Source organism: Dinoponera quadriceps, unplaced genomic scaffold (genome assembly GCF_001313825.1).
Source record: "Dinoponera quadriceps isolate SergipeBrazil2010 unplaced genomic scaffold, ASM131382v1 scaffold3127, whole genome shotgun sequence".
NCBI classification, from domain to species: domain Eukaryota; kingdom Metazoa; phylum Arthropoda; class Insecta; order Hymenoptera; family Formicidae; genus Dinoponera; species Dinoponera quadriceps.
Genome location: NW_014557143.1, coordinates 27,641 through 53,119, shown reverse-complemented (window position 1 = coordinate 53,119; position 25,479 = coordinate 27,641). Strand labels below are relative to the sequence as shown.

The following is a 25,479-nucleotide window of genomic DNA, read 5'->3' as shown; positions in this document are numbered from 1 at the left end:
ATCGGAGTAAATGGGGCCTTCCGGATTTTGACCTGATCTGCGGATCTGCAAGTATGTTGGATCTCGCGAGTGCGTGAGTATATGGTGTCTGTTGCATACATTCTTTTCTAGGACGTAACAGTATATATTTATTTCAGTTTCGCTTCAATCATTTGCCATTTTTAAATAGCAAAATAAATTTTTATAGTAGAGTAATAGATTAGAGAACATTTTTTACCTGAGAAATAGTACATTTATATAAAAGGTTATAAATATTTATATAAAAGATTCCTTTGGTGACATCATAAAACATATATTGCACGGACTAATTATCTTAAAAAGAACAAAGAATAAGAATAACAGGAAGAAAATTAGAAGAAAGGAATAATTAAAAATCCAGATTCAATATTCAGATAAATATACCTGTGGCTATGAGCGAGACTGCTAACGCGCGATGTTCTGCTGCTGCCGCGCGGAGTTCTCGGAATACTCTCGCATTCCTCTGCTTCGAAGTCGCCGTTGCCCAAAAACGTGCTCGGTTGTCTATTTACGGTTGTCAGGTTCATTACGGTCTCGCCAAGCGATGGCGTCTTCATTAACGCAAATTGCTGTTGGGCCTTCTTCAAGGACTCTATCCACGACTGGAAAAATATTGTTAATTCCGGAGACCTTTGTTTGTCGGATAAATACTAGGATCTATAGACGATTTTACTGATATAAGTCGCTTAACTTTTGTTTTTTCTTTCTTAACTGCAGTTTAACCGATCTTATCTTTCTCAATATTTGAAACTTTCGCGACGTAGAGAAATGCTGGTTTTCGGGTTGAAACCTTGTTTTCTTGTCTGGATTTTTGTTTTCACACGTTGCAGCATATATGCGTCTTAAAACTGGCATCACTGTGTGTGGCGAACTTCGCTGTGATTTGTGGTGATTTATATATAGTATAAACTCATTTAATCGAATTACTTTGGCTAGTTTTGGTTCACCGATGCTGAGGACCAAAGCGGCCGAGGCCGCCCCGTACTCGTTAAGATAAACCAATCCCAGATTGGACGGTTCTTTGAGTTCGTAAATTCGTATCCGGTCAACGACATACGGCTGCCTAATGATCTTCAAACCACACCCGAGACCTCCTACTGTGCCGCTTGATGATGTTTTCTTCGTCGAAGGTTTGCAGATCAGCAACATGTCCGTAAATAGTAATACGTGTACTTCCATCTGAAGGAAACGACAATTAACGAACTTCATATTTAATTGGATCGTAAGGTCAGGACAAATTGAGATAAAACTGATTATCCGTTTCTTCTTAGACATAGCAGCGGTAAGAAACAGAAAAATCGAACTTCGTGCAACTTAGATTAAAAATCGGCAGATTATTTGTGGTCAACAATGATCATGAGGAAATAGTTTAGATCCGGCGGTGCAAGATACCATTAGCCATTTTTTAATATTTCAGCGGAAAACAGGGTAAAATATTAGAAAAGACAAAGAGATTAGCAAAGAAAGAGCGTGGTACTGTGTTTCAAAGAGGGCCAATAATTCCGAAAAGAGAAAAGATGAAAATAGAGAAAATTTAAGTCTGGATCTACATCTAGGTGTAGCAAGCCTCTTTTGTTCCAAACAATAAAACATAATGTAATTTTTGATAAAAGGCGTTTCCCGTACTATTAAAAGTTATAATAACGCTTAAAACTTAAAAATCACCATGTGTAACGCTGGAAACGCCTTGTTTGCTAAAAATTATGTTACAATTTAGTAATTTTACTTAGAGTTAAAGGCTTAAAACTTATTACATCTATTATAAATCCGGAAAACTAATGTTTATTAAACATTTTTGTGACACAGATTATGAATAATTTGTAGAATTATTCTTCATCATTTCGTCCTGGTTTATCACATAAAGGGCAGGAGATGTTTCGATTTGAACAAATAGACGTTTTATTCTCGACATACTTTGCTAGTGGTGGCATCTTTCAATTTCAAGTCTCCTTCTCGTAACAATGTTCTCAGGGTGTCCTTCGGGCAACCGGGTATTGGTGTCGTGATGATATCGAAACTACTATGCATCTTGATCAGCTTCTCCAATTCTTCGTCTTTGGACTCTACGACGTCGTAACTTTCGAGACGGGAAGCTGCGTTGGCTAATCGTGCGGTCTCCTCGCTTCTTTTCAGGGCCGCGTTTACAGACGCCACGAAATCGTCCACCGACTTGATCTGCGCGTAAAAAACGAGACTCTCAGATTTCGTACGTCACTATGGTCATTCATTGAGTTGATCGACTACACGGATTTCACGTGTGAAGGACGCTCCGAGGAAGAAGAAAAGAGAATAGGCTAAGAAAGTCTATGATTCACAAGATCCATTTCAATTTTGTGTCTCGAGTGAACTTGACGAATTACGGACTTGGTTTTTCCTTTCGCCTCGAAGAGTCCCTCCTTCATTGTGTGTATTATCGCGGAAAAATGAAGATAACCTGGAGCTCGCTTTACCATGTGGATTAGTTCCATTCGTTGATCTTCGTTCTCGGTATTCTTGTGAACGGCTTTGAGAAGGAGCGAATACTTCGTCAGTCTTTGCATCGGCTTTACAAGTATGTCCAAGAGTTTTAGTCGATTGCACTCTTTCTGCGTTTCGCACCACTGCAATGTTGATCAAAGTATATCGCCAGCATCTTAATAGGTAATCTTCGAGAGATTTTTGTTAATTTTTAAATTTCTGTCATTTCCCTTTATCTGTTTAGTCCAAAAGTTTGACTCAATTTTAGTTAAACCCGACTTTATTGCATTTATTGGAAACATATTATTTTTCAAACAAATAATCTTTATTGTTGTACATGAATTTTTGCACATTCTTGAAATATTTACTTTTCACGTATATTTTATTGCAGAACACGATTGGTTTATGGTTGATAGGGGCAGAACCAGTAGTCGATTACCTTCAACAGTTCTTCGCTGAAAAAACGCCCGAGCTTTACACGCGAGGAACTATGCAACTGCCCGAAAGATGGCAAAAGATTATAGAAACTAACAGCCGTTATATTATTGATTGAGGTTATTTTTTAAATATAAATAAACTTCCTCCAATTTTGAGTTAAAAATACGACATTACTTTCCTTCTAACCGAATATTATCGTAATCACACGATGGACTTGTCTATGGTTATCTTCTATTGCTAATTTAATTGTTCTGCTTAATCCTTCAAATATATATACACTTTAAGTTTCGTATTTGTTAATCATTCATTATGGATTTGCGCGGTTTATTAAGTACACAGCCTTAGTACACACGTTAACTATACCATAAGGCTTCGTGACGTGTTTAGGAGCGGGTCGGAGGCGATTATCAGACACATACATACCACAAGATACGCTGTGAAAAGCTGGTTATCGTTCAGTCGGTCGCGACAATATTGTTGACACTTGCTCTGCTCGGCGCAATATCTCGTATAAGGTGTAAACGTCTGCTCGAAAGTTTCAAAGCCCTGCAGAAGGTGGCGGGGATCAAGCGGCTGGCCGCTCGATCTCGACGCGTCTAGCATCGTTAGCAGATGCTCCGTCCAGAAGTAGCGATTAGCGGCGTAAATATTAGGTATATTGCTGAAGAGCTTCGACTTGTCGACCTCGTTCAGGATATTCGAAGCCTGCAAGCCGCATAGGCACGCCATGAAGAGCTGCGATATCAGAAATTATTATCAACTTGAGAAAGATTAAAACCTTAACTATCATTTTTCTTTGGATATTCGTGATGTACCAATAATATCTTAATGAATGTCCTTTGAAAGATTTCGATTATTTTCTCAGTTTTTATTATTTTTTCATTTATAGATCAATCAGAATCCAATTCAATTTTTCAATAGAATTTGACTTTATTATATTCAATAGAAAGGAATTATTTATTGATTAAAAGGATGCCGTATTTTAAAACTTTGCCTGCAAAATACTAATTTCTTACTGCAAAGTTTACTTAGTATTGGCTATATAGAATTATGCATGTTTTTATACAGTAAAAGTACGCGCGAAAATGAATTGGAATATTATTCAAGAACAATTCAAAATTTCCAAATTAATATCTTTAGCTATCAATTAGGATAGATATTGATACAAAAATCGTATAATTTGTACATACCGAAAGTGTCAATATTTCGATCAGGAAAATTCCGAAAAACATTTTTATACATTTTTAATGAAATTTAGAGACTTCAAAAGATATGGAAAGTTTGTAGACAAATTTTTATATATCTTGGCTAGATTTTCTGTTAGATATAAAACAGGAGAGCACTTTCATCGTATTCACATTTATAACGTACATTTACGTAAGATCTATAAAAAATACAAAGAGTAGAATAAGCGAATTTATTTCGGAACAGATTTAAAAAATGCTGTATTTTTATATAAAACCTTACAAAATAAATTTGATATATACAGTTTAAAAGATTATCTTTTTTACCTACATAATGAGCATAAGTCAATATTTGAAAGCTTTATTTTGAAATAACAGGCAATCAATTGAAACATTTGTTTCAAATTAGGTTCATCTAATTCGAACAATTGAGTTCCGATCCGTAGCTTACATACGAGGATGGTTTGATAAATTATTTGGTTTGATATTAAAGATAACAATTTGAGTTTTGTAACATAGTTTATTTTTCGATATAATCCCCTCAAAGTCCAACGCACTTGTCCCGAAGTTTCTCCAGGTTCGCGATTCTTTCGCGGAAGTAGTTTTCTTCGAAGTCCTCAAATTGTTATTGTGCCTTTTTTGGTAATTCCTAAATGTTTTTTTGCGATTGCTGCCTTTAATCGGTCCAAAAGTGATGCATAGTATTTTCCAGCAATGGTTTTTCTCTTCTCGAGGTAGTCAATAGGGAGAATTCCTTTCGCATCTCAAAAAATTGACGTCATCATCTTTTTAGCGGATGGAACGCATTTCGCCTTTTTCGGAACCGGTTCGATCCGTGCGGTCTACTGTTTCGACTGTTTCGTTTCCGGGATATAGTGAATCCAAGTTTCGTCTATGATTACAAAACGTTGCAAAAAATCTGTTGGATTCTTCTTAAACACTTGCAAAGTGTTGGTTAATGTTCGTATGCGAATTTGTTTTTGTTCTGGTGTGAGCAAACGCAACATTCATCTTGCGTTAAGTTTTTTCATGTGCAATTCATAATGCAAAATGAAGTGAATCTACTCAATTGAGATATCTTTGGCCTCTGCTAACTCGCGTGCTTTCACTCGTCTGTCGGTTAAATCCATATCATGGATTTTATCGATGATTTCTGGCGTCACAACTGATTTCAAGGCTCCAGGACGTTGTACATCTTCGATGCTTGTTCTGTCACGCTTGAATTCATTTACCCAAAGTCGAACCTTTCATAAGAAGGGCATGAGTCATCCAATGTGGGGGAAATCCTCTTATAAATTCCCTTCGCTGTTTTCCTTTCCAGAAAAAAGAATTGAATCATACCACGAATTCCATTTTTCATTGTCACTTGAAACACTTCTGTTTAAGCAACTGTCAAACAACAAATTACTGTCAGAATGACTTGTGACCATAGAAATTCATCCATAGGAAGGACATTTTACGATCACATATACAAATGTCGCTGTCGCCTTTTATTAATATGCAAACCAAATTATTTATCAAATCACCTTTGTATATTAGATATACAATTTAAGTTCAACCTGTACAGAGAATGGATCATCTGGAAGACCACATACAAATGGGAGGGCGGAATTGGTGCTGGAAGAAGAAAAATATCGAACCTTCGTTATGCGGATGATACAACATTCCTTGAAGAATCAGAAGAGGAAATTATTAACTTGATATCTAAAGTAAATGAGGTTAGCAAATATGTGGGATTGAAAACAAATATCTCAAAAACTAAAATAATGATAATTAATAAATTTTAGAAACTACTTTTTACACGTGCTATAAGACACAATTTTTTCACTTAAGTTCGAGCAAATTATTTCTTTAACCTCGGCGGCATTTTTCTTCAGTCAGAATCCAAAAAGGAGGCAGTGCTTCAGATACTGCTTTTCGAATGATATCGCTTTCAATATTCCTTTTGAGATTATATCAGCAGTATAGTCAATTATTATATATCGTTTAAAAGCTGAAGGGTGATATTTTAAAACAACTATACGGCGGAAAAAAAATTTTAATTTAAATAGATGCTGTAGTTGATTAAATATAGAGGTCGAGAATTAAGTTGTACACCTAATATTAAACTATGATATCTAGAAAATGTAGTAAATAATATTCTTCCCATTTTTAAAGACTATGGGAGAGATTAAAGATGTTCTGAATTAAGTTCATGTACCTATTTCAGACCAAAACTTACCGTAAAAAACTGATCAATGGAAAGTTTGAATTTATACATAATAAACATAACAAATATAACAAACATGTAATAAAAGAAACAACCTTAAATCGATAAAATTTAGGGAGATATTAGGCAAATATTGTACGAAGGGATATTGATAACATTTAGGGTCACACTGGAAAACAAGATCACTTAATTTTTAAAGAATATTTTATACAATGATTTTATTCTACAATAAAAGAGAAATACGAATAGTTTAGAGCAAAATATAATTGATAAAAGTCGAAGAAAGAGACAGGCATACAGTCTGTTCTACAAGAAAGTATACGACCTTAATACAAAACGGTTGGCCATAGTGCTATCTACTTTATGACGTTGGAAAGCTTGGAGTGTACCTTTTTGCACAATATATGCTTTGTCGTCATTCCAACGTTACGGTTTGATTAGAGTGAACATTTTCAAGATCAGTGCAAAATTTCAAACGTTACGAGGTTTTTAGTTTTACATGCAAAAGGATAAAAATTAACGTATGTTCAGGCTTCAAAAGTGATTAGAAAATCAAATCCATTCGCTCAAAAGTGGGTGAAACAGTACAAAGGAGTAAGGAATGTTGACGACTTGCCAGGAAGAGGCTTAACCCGTGCGTCGACATCGAGAGAGGACAAAACGATCATTCTTCTGTTTGAACGAAACTCTATGTTAACATTACGCCAAGCTCGGGACCAACTTCGTGAAAAGGGTATAAATGCTGGAATAAACACCATAAGACGTCGTTTATATGAATAGAACATAAAATATCGTTCCACAACTAAAAAGCCTCTTCTGGCATAAGAACATGTCATAAGACGACTGGCATGGGCTCATGAAAATTTGAGTAAAAATTGGGACAACGTTATCTTCACGGAGGAAGCTTCTTTTAGGGCATGCTTACCTATACGAAAAGCCTGGTCAGTCCCAAGTAATAAGATCATCCAGCGGACAGTTAAGCGTCCGTTTAAGATCCATGTTTGGGGATGTTTCTGTAAGCGTGGTTTTGGTTGCCTCTATTTGTTTACTAATAACCTAAACATTAAAAAAAATGCGCTATATTTATCAAAAATGTTTGTTAACATCTACTGAAAAATTTTATGGAAAAAATAGAAACAATTGGGTGCTTCAGGAAAATAACGACCTCTAACATTAGAGTCGCCTTTGCAAAGAATGGAAAGCTGAAAATTGCATCATTACAATGGATTGGCCTGCATCGTTCCCAGATGCGAATCCAATTGAGAATATGTGGTCTTACATAAAGCACAAACTAAGAGGGAAATCTATCTTTACTTTTAAGCAGTTGTGGACCAGAATCAGAAAGTTATGGCGCTCTTTACTACTTGAAATGCTCAAAAATTAGTCGAAAGCATGCCAAGAAGATGTCAAGCTATTATTGACAAAGAGGCGACTGGACCCATTATTAAGTAATTGTGCAATATCTTTTTGTATCTACTTTAATATATTAAAGTCTTTTTTAGGTTGCATATTCTCGATATGCTACCGTATGCTTTCTTATAGAACAAACTGTATATTATGGGTAATTTACAATTCCGGATTTACATACAACTATTTCTGATTTCAAGAAATAAATAAAATTTGAGTTAATATTGCAGGAAACGATAATAAATTATTTTTTTGATAGATATTAGGTATATTAATTAGGTGTATTAATTAATTCGTGCCGCTTTGCACAAAAATATACATCATTTGAATTTAAGTTATTATCACGCCCATTTGCTATTTTAAAATATTGACATTCAAGATTGAAATATACCATGTAGTTTGACATTTAAGGAACATAACCTTAAAAATCAGTAGCAAATATCATGGACTACGATAGAGAATACATTCACACTGCACACGTTACTGCATACGTTTTGTGTTTAATCTCAATAAAAACGCTTCTGAGGCAGTCAATTTTTTCCACTTGCGAGAAAGGTGCAACGAATGAAAGAACGTGCAGAAAATGGTTTAGTTATTTTCGAGACGGTGATTTCAGCGTTGATGATCAACTATATGCTGAGCAGCCTCGCAAGTTTAAAAACGATGAGCCGCAGGCCCTACTCGATGAGAACCCGATTCAAACACAAAAAGAACTTGCTGAGCAATTTAGAATGATGCAACCAACGCTTTCAGTTTGATTGCACCAGCTGGGAAAAATTCACAAAGAAGGAAGATGAGTTCCATATAAGCTGGCTGTTGACAACAAAAATTGTCGGTTGACAACGTGCATTTCTTTGCTTGCCAGAGTGCAAAAAAAGGATTTTTTGCATAAAATCTAGCGACGAAAAATCGATCATATATTATAATCCTAAATACAAAAAATCATGGGAGGATCCTGGTCAACCGACGACATCAACAGCAAAACGATATCAACCTAAACGTTTCGCCAAGAAGGTTTTTCTTCGCATATGGTGGGACTAGAAGGGTGTGCCGTACTATGAGCTATGAGCTTCTCGAATCAAGTCATACAATTAAAACAGAGCTCTATCAACCACAATTAATCTGTTTGAGCGATGCAATTGAGGAAAAACAGTCATTTACTGGACAAAGCAATCGTAAGGTCATTTTACTCCATGATAATGCTAAGCCGCACACAGCAGAAACCATGAAGGAAACCATCTTAAACTTGGGCTGGGAAAGTCTTCCTCACAAAGCCAGACATTCGCTAGACATAGCCCCTTCAGGCTACTACTTGTTTTGGTCGATGTAACATTCCTTATCGGATACACACTTTGACTCAATTGAAGACGTTCGAAACTTCGTCAATGACTTTATCGCTTCAAAGCCACCAAGTTTTTATCGCGATGGAATCCGAAAGTTGCCCGATAAATGGAGTAAAGTCATCGATGTGAACGGAGAATATTTCAATGATTAATTAATATATTCATCTTATTGAAAAATAAAGTCGGAGTTTGCGAAAATACGGCACGAATTATTTAAAAAAATTATAATACGAACCAAGGATGCCAGATTGCGGCTTTTGGTAGCATGAAGCGTGCCACGCACAAGCGTGCGCGCCGCGTACGTGTGCGCTCGGAGTTTGTGTGGCACGTTTCATGTTACCAAAGGCTGCAATCTAACATCTCTGTTTCAAGTCTCAGTTTGCTAGTACTTTTCTCCTCAGGCAATACATTACTTAAAAATAGAGAAGTGGGACGAGACGGTTCATAAGACTGCCGCTAGTGCGTGCCAGCTCGTCGATGGTGAGACAAGGACAGATATAAAACTTGTCTGTCTTAGCGTGCGCCAGCGTTCTTTTTTATTATGCACACAAACGGACTGCGTCTGTGTGCATAGTAGATGAGGAATACGCTGGCGAGCTCGGGCTCGACATCACATCACTATTGTCCGTTCTGTCTAACTCCCCCCTCTCTTTGACTTAGCACGGAACCATTCTCTTGGACTTAGCACGGAATCGCTTTTACCACACGATAAATACGATGGACAAGGTTCTGATTCCTACCACTACGACTATGACACCACCGTAAATGTGGAGTTCTTGGCTGAGTACGCAGGAGCCTTAAGAGAACTTCTACCGAAGGACAAACAAGTAAATATTTTAACCAAAAAATAACTGCTTTTAGATGTTTTCAACAACTTTTAGATGTTTTCGGTTATAGAATCTGGAACAATTTTATTCAAATCTTTTCTGGTAATGTTATTTTATATAACTAAGATATAAATTTATATTTACGCAATAATATTATAAAATTACAGTCTTTGACACATAATCAACTTTTTTCTCCAAGATTTCGGAATTTATTTTGTTGAGACGTAAGTTTGATCTTAAAGGATATTTTATTGTCGTTTTAATAACATTAGCCATGCAGACCGCAACATCATTGGGCGAATTCTTATCGGAATGCCCTCCAGGCAGTCCTAGACGGCATGTTTGTATGTTTGGATAATGGTAATTAAATTTGTGGCTCTCATGCCTTTCAGTTATGTCGGTCACGTGAAACACATGCACTGTTTTTTCTCCATAAATCATTTTTTTCCAATCATGTTATGTGCCCAGGAAATCGCCCATAAGGTCAACTGCTAGTAAAAAAAGGGAAATAGTGCAGTAATCATTCCCGGGAAATATTGCAATTATTAGTGAAACAGTTAATATTAAAGTTGCACCCATGAAGACGTGTCGCGAAAATGGAAAATGTGGTGACTATGAATAGCATCGAAAGATTATTCAGGCGTGAAAATTATAATTTGTGGAAACTCGCCTTGGAAACGTATCTACGAGATTTATAGGATTACGTAACAGGCGATGAAGAGTATATGAAAGACGCCAAGAAGATGAGCAAGGCTCGGGCAAAAATTATACTGAACGTAGAGAAGTAAAATTACAACCATGGATGCGATTATGTTGAAAGATGCCTGGACGAAATAAAAAAAAACGTATTCAAAGATACAGTATTTATGCTCAAGGTAGGACTGCTAAGAAAGTTAACTTCAATAAAATTGGAAAATTGCAGCTTAGTAAAAATCTACGTTAACCAAATAATGAGCGCAACATTCAAAATGATGGAATTAAATTTCGAGATAAAGGACGATATAGCAGCCCTTATGCTTTCTGGCTTACCTGATGAGTATAAATCGATGTTGATGGGATTAGAGAGCTAAGGGACGGGAATCACCTCGGATGCAGTAAAAAAAAGCTCCTACAGGAAGTAAAGTCAATTTCAGGATGTAGTAACGGCGAACAAGAAGCAGCATTCTATTTGAAAACAGGCGCAAAGCAAGGCAAAGAAATAAAATAAGTGAAAAGATGTTTCGTATATAATAAAGTCGGTTATTTTGCAGCAAAATATAAATATTGAAAAGACAAGGGAAAGACGTAAGATATCATTTTATTAGAGAAATTATAAATGATAAAGCCATATGCATAAAACACATAAACATAAATGAAATGACAGCTGACATATTTACAAAAGCATTACCGAAACCAAAGTTTAAGTTCCATGCGAAACAATTAGGTTTAATAGGCACAAATAAATAAACGTAAACTATAAGATTAATTAGCTTATAATATAGATATGATAGATACAAAATGTGTGTTGTATTGCGTTAAAGCTATAAAATAATGTATATGCGAACATGATATTGTGCTCAAGAGGGGATATTGGAATGTAAGTTTGAACTTAGAGATATTGTATTGTCGTTCTAATAACATTAGCCATGCAAACTGCAATATCATTGGATGGACTTTTATTGAAGTGCCCTCTAGGCAGGCCTAGATGGCATGACTGTATGTTTTCAATAATGGTAATGAAACTTGTGACTCTCATACCTTTCGGTCACGTGAAACGCACGTACTGCTTTGTTCTCCATAAATCATTTTTCCCATCATATTTAAATATAGTTAGTAAAAAAGTGGTTGTTCATCAACACGGCCTGAAACATTTGAGAATCCAATCAATTATTGTTATTTTAAAGAAGAAAAATATATATATCGAAATGCAGTATTTGATGGTAAAATGGCTTTTACATGTTATGCATGATGCAAAAGTTACTTTTGTCTTGAACAGTACTTTGAACAATGCCATTATTGTAACAATTATATAAAATAAGTGATATTTTATTAATATAACATTTTATTTCTGTAAAAATAAAATATTTATGGAAAATAATATGAAAAGTTATATTACTTAGGCATGAGATCCTACATTAGTTTTTTATATATTTTATATATGGTTGTGGTTTATTGTTAAATAAAATGTTTTAAAATATATTGTATGTAAAACAATTTTATTATTATATTACCATCACATTTTATAAAAAAACATATGGAAATATTTCTCCAATTTTGATGATGAAGATAAATTTTAAATGTTACGTTTAATATATAATATTTAATATTTATTATCTTTTACAAAAGATTTTATGAATAAAGTTTAATTATCTATATTTTAAAATATTATTAATCTTTATGTTCACGTGAAGGTTCTTGAGTTCATGCTCGATCAAAAAGCTTTTAATAATTGCTATAAGTGTTGAGGAGCAGAGCGCATTCGAGGGCGTATTCGAGTTACCGAAATATCTATCTTACATGTTATATACTTTCCGGGAAAAAAATGATTATATAAGATTATATATAATTATATAAAATCATATGTGAATTTTGCCCATACATGTGGTTATATATGTGATTATATATGTCTATACGAAAAAAATGATGTTATGTCATTTAATTAAATGTTTATATCATGTATTGTCAGAAGCACATGTAGTTAGAAGCATTTACTTCGATTATGATTATTGTATTTGCATATAATTTGTAAACAACAGTATTTTTTCGTTGTGAACATATGTGATATATGTAGTCTTATATGAACAAATTTCATATACGATCCTTTTTTTCCCGGGTTATTAATAAGAAAAGAAAACTGTGAACAAAAAAATTATTAATAAATATACGGCAAAACTAATTTATAAAAAACAAAAATTATTTATTTTCGATAAGAAACACCATTCTTTGCGTACGGCACTTCACAGTGGGATACTTCACAGATGCACACTACTTTATTATTTTGTGCCTCCATATTACCAGATTACAAAATTATCGACGAAAATCATATCAAGTATGTATACAGATTATATATAAATAATTATACATAATCATTTTTTCCCAGGAGAATGGTCCTATTTTAATGAAAACAACGGAATATCTTGAAAACGAAACAAGTAACAAAAAATGGTTCAGACAAATTTACTGCGTAATTAAGACTATATAATTAATTTTATCCTTTATATATATATATATATATANATATATATTTTATATGTATATATGTATATGTATATATGTATATATATATTTTTTGTATATATATGTATATATATATATTTTTTTTTATATGTATATACACACATATGTATGTTTTTATATTTTCTGATTTGTCTGGATTTACTTACGGATAATATAAGATAATATATGTGTAAATCGATCTGGTACTGTATTAGGCGCAATCTATTTATTTTCACAATATCATTCATAAATATAATGATGCGCATAACAGAAAATATTACATATACGTTACTGCATCCGTTTATTTCATTGCATTGAATAATTCTAGACGATTATCTTTAATTTTTTTTATCAAAGTTCAGAAATTATTTAATCAATAACTTTGATTTTTCTCTTACGATATACTTCGACTACTGTATTATATATAAAATATGTAATTTTGGGTGTACAAGACTTTACGAATTTTTTTATAAAAACGCATTGATTTGAAACACAAAAATCATTTTTACTTTATTCAAAGTATGCTCCATCGGAAGCCTAACTTTAGTTCCACGCTGGTAGAAGTCTGGTTGTTTTGAAGTGATCCAGTTATCAAGCCAATTTTCAATTTCTTCATAAAAACTGAACCGCCCTCCAGAAAGGGCCGACACCATGGACCGGAACACATAGTAATCTGAGGGAGCAATGTCTGATGAATATGGCGGGTGAGGTAGAATCTTCCAGTTTACTTCTTCTAGATAATTCTTGATGGATCCATGAACATGTGGTCTGGCGTTGTCATGCTGTAAAGTTATCTCGTTATGTCTCCAATTCCGGTCGTTTTTCATTCAGAACTCGGTTCAATTCATATTAATTATAGTCGGTACCGTTCACCAGTGATAGTTTCAGACGGTTGCAATAGCTTATAATACACCACCCTTTATATCCCACCAGATACACAACATAACCTTGCTGCCATGGATGTTTCGTTTTCGCGTTGATGGACCTGGTTCACCGGGTTCTCATGCTGTCCGGTAACTCATGCTGGTTTGCATTTAGGATTGTCGTAGTAAATCCACTTTTCATCGCCAATAATAATTCGATGTAAAAAACTTTTTCTTTTTTGTTGTTGCAGCAACAATTCGCACATGGTTTTTCTTCTTTTAATGTCTCTTCCTTTTAATTTGTGTGGCACTCAGCTTCCTTGCTTTTGAATAATTCCCATTGCATGCAGATATAAGGAAATGCATTGTTGAGTAACATTTAATGTTGTTGGCAATTTTTTTCTGTTTGACATGCATCTTCGTCAAATAATGCTTCCAACTGTGCATCTTCAAATTTCTTCGGTAGTTTTCTATGCTGTTTATCATCCAAATCAAAATCATTGCTTCTGAATCGTTTAAACTATTTTTCACACATGCTTACCGATGAAGCATATTTTTTGTAAATTTCCACAAGCAAATGATGACTTTCAGTTGCACTTTTCTTTAGAAAAAAATAATGAAGTAAAACTTCCCTTAAATGGCGTTTTTCTGATAGAAAATTCGACATTTTCAATGCGATAAAAATAATAGTTGTTTATACTTCAGTCAAATGACATGTACTACGTTTTAAAGATGCGTACACATCTTTCAAGCATATGTATTGCCAACTTCAACATAATGCTTGTAGTACGACTTTCGTCATCCATTGAAAATCCGTAAAGTCATACTTGTACAACCAATATATAAAAAATACTTACGTGATTAGGTTTATTACAAATATTTGTTTCATCGTTATCTTGTATTGCGGAAAATTACAGAGCGAGGAAGAGAAACAGAAACTGTCATAGTGGTCATAGCTAAGTAGCGAGCTGACAAAATTGATAATATGCCAATAGGGGTGTTTTCAGCTTATTTCTTATAAATATGTTTACGGAATACAATTTTATTATATATGGTTGAATTTGGCATGAAATAAATTTTAATTTAGTTACGAGAAAATTTTAAGAATTTAAGAAAGAAAGATAAGTTGTAGGGAAGACGTGAAAAATTTAATATTTTCGAAAAATCTAATTACGCTGTTGTAAAGGTACATTCAAAATTATAAAACTTTGATTCGAAACATTTTTTCATATTTCGCATTGTTTCGGCGATATTCGCTTAGGAACATTAACACAAATTTTATTTAAGAAGGTACTGTGTCTCTAAAACCGAATATTAGTCGTTAAAAAAAATTGTTTTCGTGATTAGGTCCATCCACTCTATACTTATGCAATGTTTCAAATTTTTAAAAATTTTACACTTGAATTTTACACTTTGAACTTCTCTTATCAGTAATAAACATATATTATTGTCGATTGTTTTCTGTGTATCAACTGCACTTTTCTTTATATTACAACATTTATGTATGATGCTTTTTGCTACCAACATCAAAATTTGACATTGCGTGACGGCTAACACCAGAAAAATTAGTGTTCTGAAACAGGTACTGCTCCGAAATAGGTTAGCTTACTCTAGCATGACTGTGTAATTGTTATGTAACATAATAATTTTAAAATCGCTTTCATATTATTGACATTTATCAAATATATCGTCGACTTTAACATCTCTTTATGATTTTGCAACACTTGTATACTTTTGTCGTAAAAGATGACTGCTTCACTGTCAAAGAAAACAAAAAATTAAACATTCTTCCTGGTAATTTTATATTTTTATTAAATTTACTCATAAAAGAGCATCAAAGGATATCATTCACCTGATCAATTTGATTGGATCCGATCTAATCTCTTTGAATGGAACCGATCGGGCTGATGTGACTTCAAATACGGGACAAAATGGAAAATATCACTTACGATGCCGCACTTACGTCGGTCACGACCATTAATGTTTTAATGTAGGCTACTTCAGTCTGTATTAATTCCCAGAGAGCGGTTTGTTGCTGTTGCTGCTTCTCCGTGAGTTGGTCGGAATTCTCTACAATGTGGCGCCAGTCGTCCTCTAACTTGTATAGCGCTGAAACAATATCACAACAATGCGTTTCTATTGTCTCTGTAGTGAGCAGTGAATACGTCATTCAGATTGCATAAGTGGAAACAAATAAGTAGATTAGATGATTAACCCGTTGCGGTCCACGCGTATTCGCAATTTCGTCCCAGCCGGTCCGCACAGATTTCGCCAATTTTTAATCTTCATCTTGTATTTGCATTATTCCAATAAAAGACTTATAAAAGTTTGTTTAATGTTAACACATATATCTCATCGTTTAACTTTAGCTGACCCTTTCATTATTTAAATATTGTATCTTTTACAATGACTTTTCTCATCAATTTACCACTATTATTTATCCGTGTGAGAACCAAACTATGTTATTAGTATAATTAATAATAATAATTAATAATTTATAATAATAATTAATAATAATTATTAATAATAATTAATAAACTGTTTTATTCAAAATGTCCTAAATTTAACCAAGTTGTTAAAATTATTTATTCACTTCCTTTCAGTTACTTAAATCTAAATTCCCCTCTCAACACTCTCATATGGTCCTCTCATCCATCCCATCCCAGGTAAAGAGATTAAGTTCTTTGACCTAAATAAAGGACCACCTAACATACGTTCTGTGATCAAAGTAAATGGGTCTCTCCGGACCTTGACCTGATCTGATCTGCAGACCTACCAGTACGTTTAGGACTCGCGAGTGCGCGAGTAAGCGATGTTTGTTGCGTACATCCTCTTCTAGGACGTAACACGTGATTTAGATATGGAGATGATAATGAATTGCACCAGTTTATAACAGGAAGATAGAATATTGGACGCTTTGATTTTCTAGGATCGTATAATCTTTCTGACTCTGGCGGTGCATTATCTCCCGTGAGAAAATGTTGACTCGTGACGTTTCATGACGAACCAACGTCTTTCCATATTCGGTCGATTTCTTTGGGCTAGGTTTCTAATCTTATTATTATTATAGGGTGCCGCTCGGCCAAATGCATTTGTTTCCCAATGTAGAGAGAGCGAAGAGGTAGAATGAGGAAAGAAAGAAAAGTTCATTATCTGTGAAGTACGCAGGACATAACAAATATGTTGTTAAAATTTAAGCAGATTTCGCTAATAAAACAGGTTTAGGGATTAATTATTTCAACCGAACATATAATTGCGTAATAATTTGCATTTCAGTACAAGGTTTCCAAGAATTTCCAGCACTCTTCGAACTTATGTCGCTTATTTTCGGGTGGAAACTTAAGCACAGAGCAGAGAAGAATATATATTGAAGAAAAGGAGGAGAGAGGTGAATGTTGGAAGCATACCTTCTTCGTTGATCGCCAAGTCGTAATGCAAAGAAATGTCCTTCGGCACACCGTGTTTATTATATTCATCCAGTTGGGCAGTTAGAAGGTCCATTTTGGTACCTTTGGTGTTGGTAAAGAACCCACTCCAACGCTGCTTGTTGGCCTTGAGTCCCGTAGCCCCAGTGGAACTCCGGCTGGAAGCGAACGTCGTACACGCGCCTACCTCGGAGTCGACACTCGAGTCCTCGGTGGAGACGCTGAAGAAACGACCGCTTCGACACCGATAACTCTATCGATGAAAAATCACCTTTGATTAATGAGACTGGTCACCATATAAATATATATATATATATTTCCCCCCCCCCCAATTTTAGCGAAATTTATAAAAAAAATACATCTGTTTTAAAAGGAATATTTTGCGATTTCTTTCTTATTGTTTCTTTCACACAATAAATACACAAGATATTTATCCCTTTCGCGAATCAGTTCCAGTTTTCTCTACCTCTTGCATGAAAGACTGAGCTCTACTTACCCCACTGATTTTTCGCAGCGACACGTTTTGACTCCCTTTTTGACTCGACGTCCGAGAGTTCGTTCTTTCGTCTTTAACTGAAACAAGAAAATGGAAATCATGGACGTATTCTAGTTAACAAGACAACGTCAAAATGATTTGAATGATTACGTGATTATGATGCTGATGTTTATGTGACTTAAACGGAACGTATTGACGTGATTTTAGATATTAAAATGGTACTTTACTATTATAATATTACGTCAATACATATACGAGGTCTGTTCAAAAAGTATCGCGAATTTTGTGTTTTTTCAAAAATTATTTATTTATTCATGAATATCTATTTTGTCTCCTTCAAAGTAATCCCCATCAGATATTATACACTTGTGCCAACGTTTTTTCCAATCCTCGAAGCACTTCAAAAAATCATTTTTTGTGATCTTGTTCAGCTCCTCCTTCGATGCCGTCTTTATCTCCTCAATCGTAGCGTAGCGTCGTCCTTTCATGTGCCTCTTCAGTTTCGGGAACAAGAAAAAGTCACAGGGGGCCAGGTCTGGGGAATACGGTGGCTGCGGCATCATTAGTGTGTTGTTTTTGGCCAAAAATTCGCGCACAAGCAACGATGTGTGAGCAAGGGCGTTATCATGATGCAAAAACCAATTTTTGTTCTTCTACAAATCCGGGCGTTTCTGGCGGATTGCTTCGCGCAAATTGCGCATAACTTGTAGGTAATATTCCTTATTGACCGTTCTACCCTGTGGCAAGAACTCATGATGCACCACGCCCCTGCAGTCGAAGAAAACTGTAAGCAAAACCTTCACATTTGACCGAACTTGGCTCTTCGTCGTTCACATCTTCTCGGCCCTCTGAGAACATTTTGTACCACCGATAAACGTTGCTTCGGTCCAAGGTAGCTTCACCATATGCCACAGTCAACATTCGGAATGCGTCCGCGCACTTAATTTTGTTAGATTCTTTGATCCATTTTTTGGAATAGGCAAAAATCGAAGACGAGCCAAAACACGTCCAAGCAAAACAGCTGTCGAAGATTAACTGGATATTCAAAATGGCCGAACTTGTCGGCATAAGTGAGGGATATGAGTACCAACGTAACGCCACAAAAAAATCGAAAATCGAATATACGTAACCCGCGGTAATTCAAAATTCGCGATACTTTTTGAACAGACCTCGTATTATCAACGTCGAATATATGTGGACATGTTTTATATATCCATATATTAACATGGAATTGTGTAAGTACTGTTTTGATGAAACTATAACACAGTATGTAATATTGCTGAGATATTAAAACGCGATATATCATAATATATTTTTGTAATATATATTATATTGCAGTGTGATATATAGGGTAGTTTAAAATTTCAGGAACGGCTAATTATCTCCAAAATAATTGTCTCCAAAACAATTATGAAATAATGTTCGAGACAAAACATGCAGCATTAAAAAAATTATACTGGATGACAATGTCTCTATGGCCTTGAAATGATTTTGGAATGACATGTCAAGATGACCTTAAAAAATTTAAATGGCTATTCCAACTTTTTATTACAGACTTTAATAATTAACTCACTTAAAATTTCCCTCTCAACACTCTCATATGGTCAGTTCCCAGGTAAAGAGATTAAGTTCTTTGACCTGAATAAAGGACCACTTAATGTACGTTCTGTGATCGGAGTAAATGGGCCTCTCCGGACCTTGACCTGATCTGCAGACCTACCAGTACGTTTAAGCCTCGCTAGTGCGCGAGTAAGAGATGTTTGTTGCGCACATCCTCTTCCAGGACGTAACAATTGCATGGAACGTGTATTCATGACTATGTGAAAATACGCATCTTTTTGATATGAAATTTAACAAATTTGTAAATGTTTTACAACAGACTAATATCATCGATATATGTTATACGAGTCTAAGAATCTTGAATTGTGTTACGTCGCTAAATATACATTGGGAGTACAAATTAGTTCGGTCCAATTTTTTGTGGTAAAAAATGCATTTATTTTAGAACAAAATGGATGAACAGATTAATCAAAGTATTGCCCATCGCTGACTACTACTTTTCTCCACCTCTCAGGTAATTTTCGAATTCCATCTCGAAAAAATGTCTCGTCTTTTGAGGCGATCCAAGTTAGGAGCCAATTTTCGATTTCTGCGAAAGAAGTGAACCGGTGACCTGCCAAATCGTGCTGCATCCGTCGGAACAACCAGTAATCAGAAGGAGCAATGTCCGGCGAATACGGCGGGTGCGGTAAAATATCCCATTTGAGCGTTTCCAAATAATTTTTTACGACTTTTGCGACATGAGGCCGAGCGTTGTCATGCAGAAGAATAACTTGGCACCCAATTGCCTTGCTTGTGAATCATTCCCATGGATTTTAATTGTACGGAAACTGCTTGTTGCGTAACTCCCAATGATTCTGCAAGCTCCTCTTACGTTTGACTCGGATCTTCATCGAGTAATGCCTCCAATTCTTTGTCTTCGAATTTTTTTGGCTGTCCAGAGCGAGGCTTGTCTTCAACGCTGAAATCACCATTCTTGAAACGTCGAAACCATTCCCTACATGATTTATCAGTTGGAGCATTGTCACCATAAACTTCTACAAGCATTCGATGCGCTTCAGCTGCACTTTTCTTCCAATTAAAGCAGAAAACTAAAACCTTCTGCAAATGCTGTTTAGTTAACATAAAATTTGACATGTTCAACACAGTAAAAAAACAGGCGTTTTGTATGAAACTCAAAGCGATATAAACTGAATATTATTGACAGATGTTTAACTTCTCTGAAACCACCGAAATCAGTTGTCACTATGAAACATTCATAATAGCCAGAGCCATCTTTTGAAAACAGATCGAACTAATTTGTACTCCTAATACGATACGCGAGAGCGACGATTTCGATAGCGAGTCTCTTATTGACTGCGAACTATTGGCATGTGCTTTGAAAAATATTGTGCATGATTTCATTGCAAATTAATAAAATTTGGTAAAAATAAACTGTTATAATTTAAAAAGAAAATGAATATTTCTCTTATGCTTACTCTTCTTCCTTATTATATATATACGTAATCGCATCGAAAAAAATCATAACGTAACCATCTTAGTAGAAACAGCCGTATCACAAGAACAATACGCATAGCTGGGACAGCAGATAAACGATAAGGTTCGAGCTCTTTTGTCCCTTTTTTCTTTCTGGCTAATTTTCCTATTCTTACCTAGCATACGTTCGAAAAGACGTTATACGCAGAATTATATGAACGTAAGACGTTTCGTAGCAGTATTATAAACGTAAAACATTAAACAACGTTCGTTAACCGTTCCTTTTCCGTTTTTTATCGTTCGTCGGTCGTTCCTTTGCCGTGCGGGGCTTTGTTTATTTGCGTGAGAGCGGAGGGGGCGGATCGTTGTGAATCGGGCCGGCAAACGCGGATAGGTGAGGGTGATCGCTGCGGACGAACACGGAAAGGATCGCGGTTGGGGGGTGGATCGCCGCGGGTGATCGAACGTGGGTCGCCGGTGGGATCCGTTTACCGACCGATGGAGGAGGAGGAATATCGATCGCTGGATGAATATCGACCGCTGAAGGGGGTAAAGATGGTAATACCGACATACTGTCGGTAATACAGAACGTAACATCAGTCCCTGTGCGTGTGACATCAGCCCCTCTCGTGACGTTGGCCCTCCTCGTGACGTCGGCCCCTGCATGCTTACAATCTCTTCCCTCCCCCGCGTGACGTCAGCCCCCGCGCGTCCACAAGCTTTCTCCTTCCCCGCGTGACGTCAACCCACGTGTCNCCCCCCCCCCCCCTTCCTGCATCGCGCTCTCCTCAGCAGACCTGGGTTAGAACCCGTCTTACTCATCTACTGTTTAGGTATTATACATTTTTTTCAGCAAAACATTGATGTTCCTTAAAAATATTCACGGCTTTTCGATAAAAATTAAAATAATTAGGAGAATATCTTCTTTCTCTTCTATGACTATTCGCTATTATATAAATTTTTCGTTCAATAATTAATTTCAGTTTCATCATTTCATTGTGATTCTTTCACAAGTAAATATTCACTGGGACTCACCGACTATTCGTAGTTGCTTTCCACCGAGAATAGAAGTATCTGTCGTTAGCAGTGGTAGCGGCGTCGAAAAACTATCCAGAACGTCGACGCGAGATAAATCGACACCGCGACGCTCGCAGAGGGAATTCAGCATATCCCTGTAAAAACATTAAATATATGAGAGAACGGAATTCTTGTAACCTCCCGTCCGCAATTCAAGGCGAGAATTCAACGCTGTGCATTTTAGCGTCGTGTTTATTTATTCGTGATGGCGCAATTAAGTTTGGCTCTCGGGTAAAATTGCAGCTTCGTCGAAAATCACGATTTACGATTTACCTGTCCACTCGCGGACATCTGCACGCTATCTGCAATCCAAATCGGATTTACCGTTATTTAGAAACAACGAGTACTCGTGGCGAAAGACTGTGGTAGAAAAAGAAAGAATGAAAAAAGGGAAGATTTGTTATGAAATTAAAAAGATTGATTAGCAAAAGAGTGGTCGACTTTTTGACAAAAATCTTGGAAATGGCAAGCAGATGAGGAAGGCCGGTTCTAGCACAGTTGGCGCTGTTTTACCGACCGAGTAGGGCCCTGCAAAAGCCGGTTCTAGCGCAGTTGGCGCTGTTTTACCGACCGAATAGGACCCTGCAAAGGGCGGTTCTAGCGCAGTTCGCGCTATTTTACCAACCGAATAGGGCCCTGCAAAGGCCGGTTCTACTGCAGTTGGCGCTGTTTTACCGACCGAGTAGGACCCTGCAAAGGCCGGTTCTAGTGCAGTTGGCGCTGTTTTACCAACCGAATAGGGCCCTATTCGGAGATGTCAGTTATCGATGCCGATGGTGACTGGATACATTAATGATATAATTGCATTTTAGCTCTAATCAAATAGAATGTATTTATATATTTCAAAATTTTCCTAACTCAATTTTTTCATAAATTAGACCGACTAAGCTTTTATTAGACAAACTATATGTCGGATTTCGATTATCATTTACATCAACCGTTTACTTGGTCATAAGAAACGGCTAATAATTACAGGTTCAGCCTGAGACATATATTTACAAACCTTCAATGTAATTGAGTTTCGGGCTCGTAATTTTTACACACATATACACACATGTTAACCTAAATGGCCCGAAACTTAATTACATTGTAGGTTGTAAATATATGTCTCAGGCTGAACCTGTAATTATTAGCCGTTTCTTATGACCAAGTAAACGGTTGATGTAAATGATAATCGAAATCCGACATATAGTTTGTCTAATAAAAGCTTGGTCGGTCTAATTTATGAAAAAATTGAGTTCGGAAAATTTTGAAATATATAAATACATTCTATTTGCTTAGAGCTAAAATGCAATTATATTATTAATATATCCAGTCACCATCGGCATCGATAACTGACATCTCCGAGGCATATTTTGTACTAAGTTGACAGCGTATTCATACGACAAGCATTTCCATATCTAACGAGATAACTGAATATTTGTCTTCCCCAAAGCTTATGTTTAATATATGCCTAAACATTTTCGATATGATTTTCATCGGGCGACTGTGATGGCCAATCCAATTAATTTATCCCAGATTGCTCCTTCCATTCAGTACAGAGCCTGCTCCGGTGTTTCGGATCATTATCCTTCTGCAGGATCTAGTCTTCATTTTTTTTTCATAAACCAAGATTGGTAGACGGTAATAAAACCTTTTTATAGATTTTCAATATTTTCTCCGCATTCAGATTGCGTGTAAACACGTATAGTTTACCAAATCCCTGTTCTGAGAAGCAGTCTCAAAAGTGTGCCTTTACTGCGTGTTTAACAGTCTGCTGTACTACTTTATTGGTGTGGGTAGACCAGGTTGGTGGGATATTACACATGCCCAAAAAGAAGTTTCATCAGTAAAAATTACGTTGCTCCAATCTCGATCGATATTCTCGTGCGCCCAAGCGAGTCGTGTTTTCATATGCTTTTCAAACAAATATTTCTTCACTGTATTCCGCCATTTTATATCATGAGCACGGAGACGGCGTCGTATAGTTTTACAGAAAATATATAAACTTTTCTCTCTCAATTTTGCTTGTCCTTGATGCAGTGTCAAGGCAGGATTTTTCGAAAACATGTTTACTATCCATTTATCATATTTTTTTGTAAATTTTTGCATTAAGCCACGTTTCGGCAAGTCATCGACTGTATTGTAACGAAGCGCCCGAGAGTCTTCGTTATTACCACCCCGAAGGGCGCACAACACCGCGCCCTGACGCTCCCCGACCACCCGGGAATAGTGCTGCTAGGGCGCTGCTAGGTGACGTATAAGCAAACCCGTTCTCTCGAAAACGAATATGCTACTAAGGTAGGCGCGGGGGCTAATGTCACGAGGGGGCTGACGTCACGCGCGCAAGAACTGATGTTATGTACTNTTCCCCCCCCCCCCCCTTCCAAAGAGGTTGATATTCTTTCAACGATCGGTATTCCTTCAGCGGTCGGTAAACAGGCCCCACCGACGTCCCACGTTTGATCGCCCGCGGTAATCCGCCCCTAACGCTCTCGCGCAAATAAACAAGGTTTCGCACGGTAAAACGGCTGACAAACGTAAAAAAAAACGGCAAAGGAACGGTTGACGAACGGTGAAGAATCGCAGAGGAAAGGTTGATGAACGGTAAAGGACGACAAAAGAATGGTTGACAAACAGTAAAGAACGGCAAAGGAATGATTGACAAACGTTAAAGAACGGTAACCATGTTTTTGAACGTTGTTTAACATTTTACGTATGTTTATAATACAGTTTACGAAAGGTCTTATGTTTATATAATTCTGCGTATAACGTCTTTTCGAACGTATGTGAGGTAAGAATAAAAAAAATGACCTGAAAGAAAAAAGGATAAATGGAGATTGAACTTTAGATTTTTCGTTTACCTGCTGTCTCAGCTATACATGCTTTTGTGATACGGCTACGATTTCTGCGAGATGTAAAGAACATAGTAATCAAACATGTGTGAAACGTTAGGGAGAGACACAGGACTCTCAAAATGAACATGGTGTTTAATGGTGAGTTTCTCGCGGATAATAAATGCGCAGCCAAAAGTATCAATACGAGAAACTGTGAACTCTTTTCCACATCTGATTTAGAAGAGTGGTACGAGGGGTGCGTGATCGATTCCATTTTAACGTCTTTGGAAGAATTCCAAGTACGCGACAGCGAGTGGGCATTGTTGCGAATACTCGATCTGACGGTTAATGTGAACAAGTATTGGGTTGAAAAAAAGAGTTTTACGGATTTTTAAATAGATGACAGTAGAGTCAGAAAATATATATCACGTGTCATTCAATTGCCAGTCTGCTGCACATTTTCTGAAAGATTAAACTACGCAGAATAAGCAATAATAAAAATATAAAGAGAAGGCTCAAAAGGACTAAATCTATTGATTTAATGTCGAACACAGAGGAAAACAATTAAAAATTTTAATTAATAATTAAAGCGCAGAATTAGCTTAGTAAAGGATGATGGGATTAACCATTCGGTTTCACCCTTACAAATGTGAACAGATATATGCGAGAGAAATTACTAGATGAGTGT

The 25,479-nt window shown here is 36.1% G+C and overlaps 1 protein-coding gene across 5 annotated transcripts in view; it reads right to left on the bottom strand.

Moving 5' to 3' along the window:
• LOC106748737 (pleckstrin homology domain-containing family G member 5) overlaps positions 1-25,479 on the bottom strand; it is a 57,179-nt gene that overhangs the window by 5,526 nt on the left and 26,174 nt on the right. For 4 of the 5 annotated variants that reach the window (XM_014627571.1, XM_014627570.1, XM_014627568.1 and 1 more), the window contains 9 exons: positions 21,934-22,070; positions 17,863-17,939; positions 17,349-17,619; positions 15,905-16,050; positions 3,337-3,648; positions 2,469-2,618; positions 1,933-2,193; positions 946-1,197; positions 403-620 (listed from right to left, as the gene is read on the bottom strand). In XM_014627571.1, coding sequence (XP_014483057.1) covers positions 403-620; positions 946-1,197; positions 1,933-2,193; positions 2,469-2,618; positions 3,337-3,648; positions 15,905-16,050; positions 17,349-17,619; positions 17,863-17,939; positions 21,934-22,070 — 1,824 coding nt within the window. Of the gene's footprint in view, positions 1-402; positions 621-709; positions 1,198-1,932; positions 2,194-2,468; positions 2,619-3,336; positions 3,649-15,904; positions 16,051-17,348; positions 17,620-17,862; positions 17,940-21,933; positions 22,071-25,479 lie in introns of those variants that run through there. The other variant, XM_014627572.1, reaches the window with a different exon arrangement.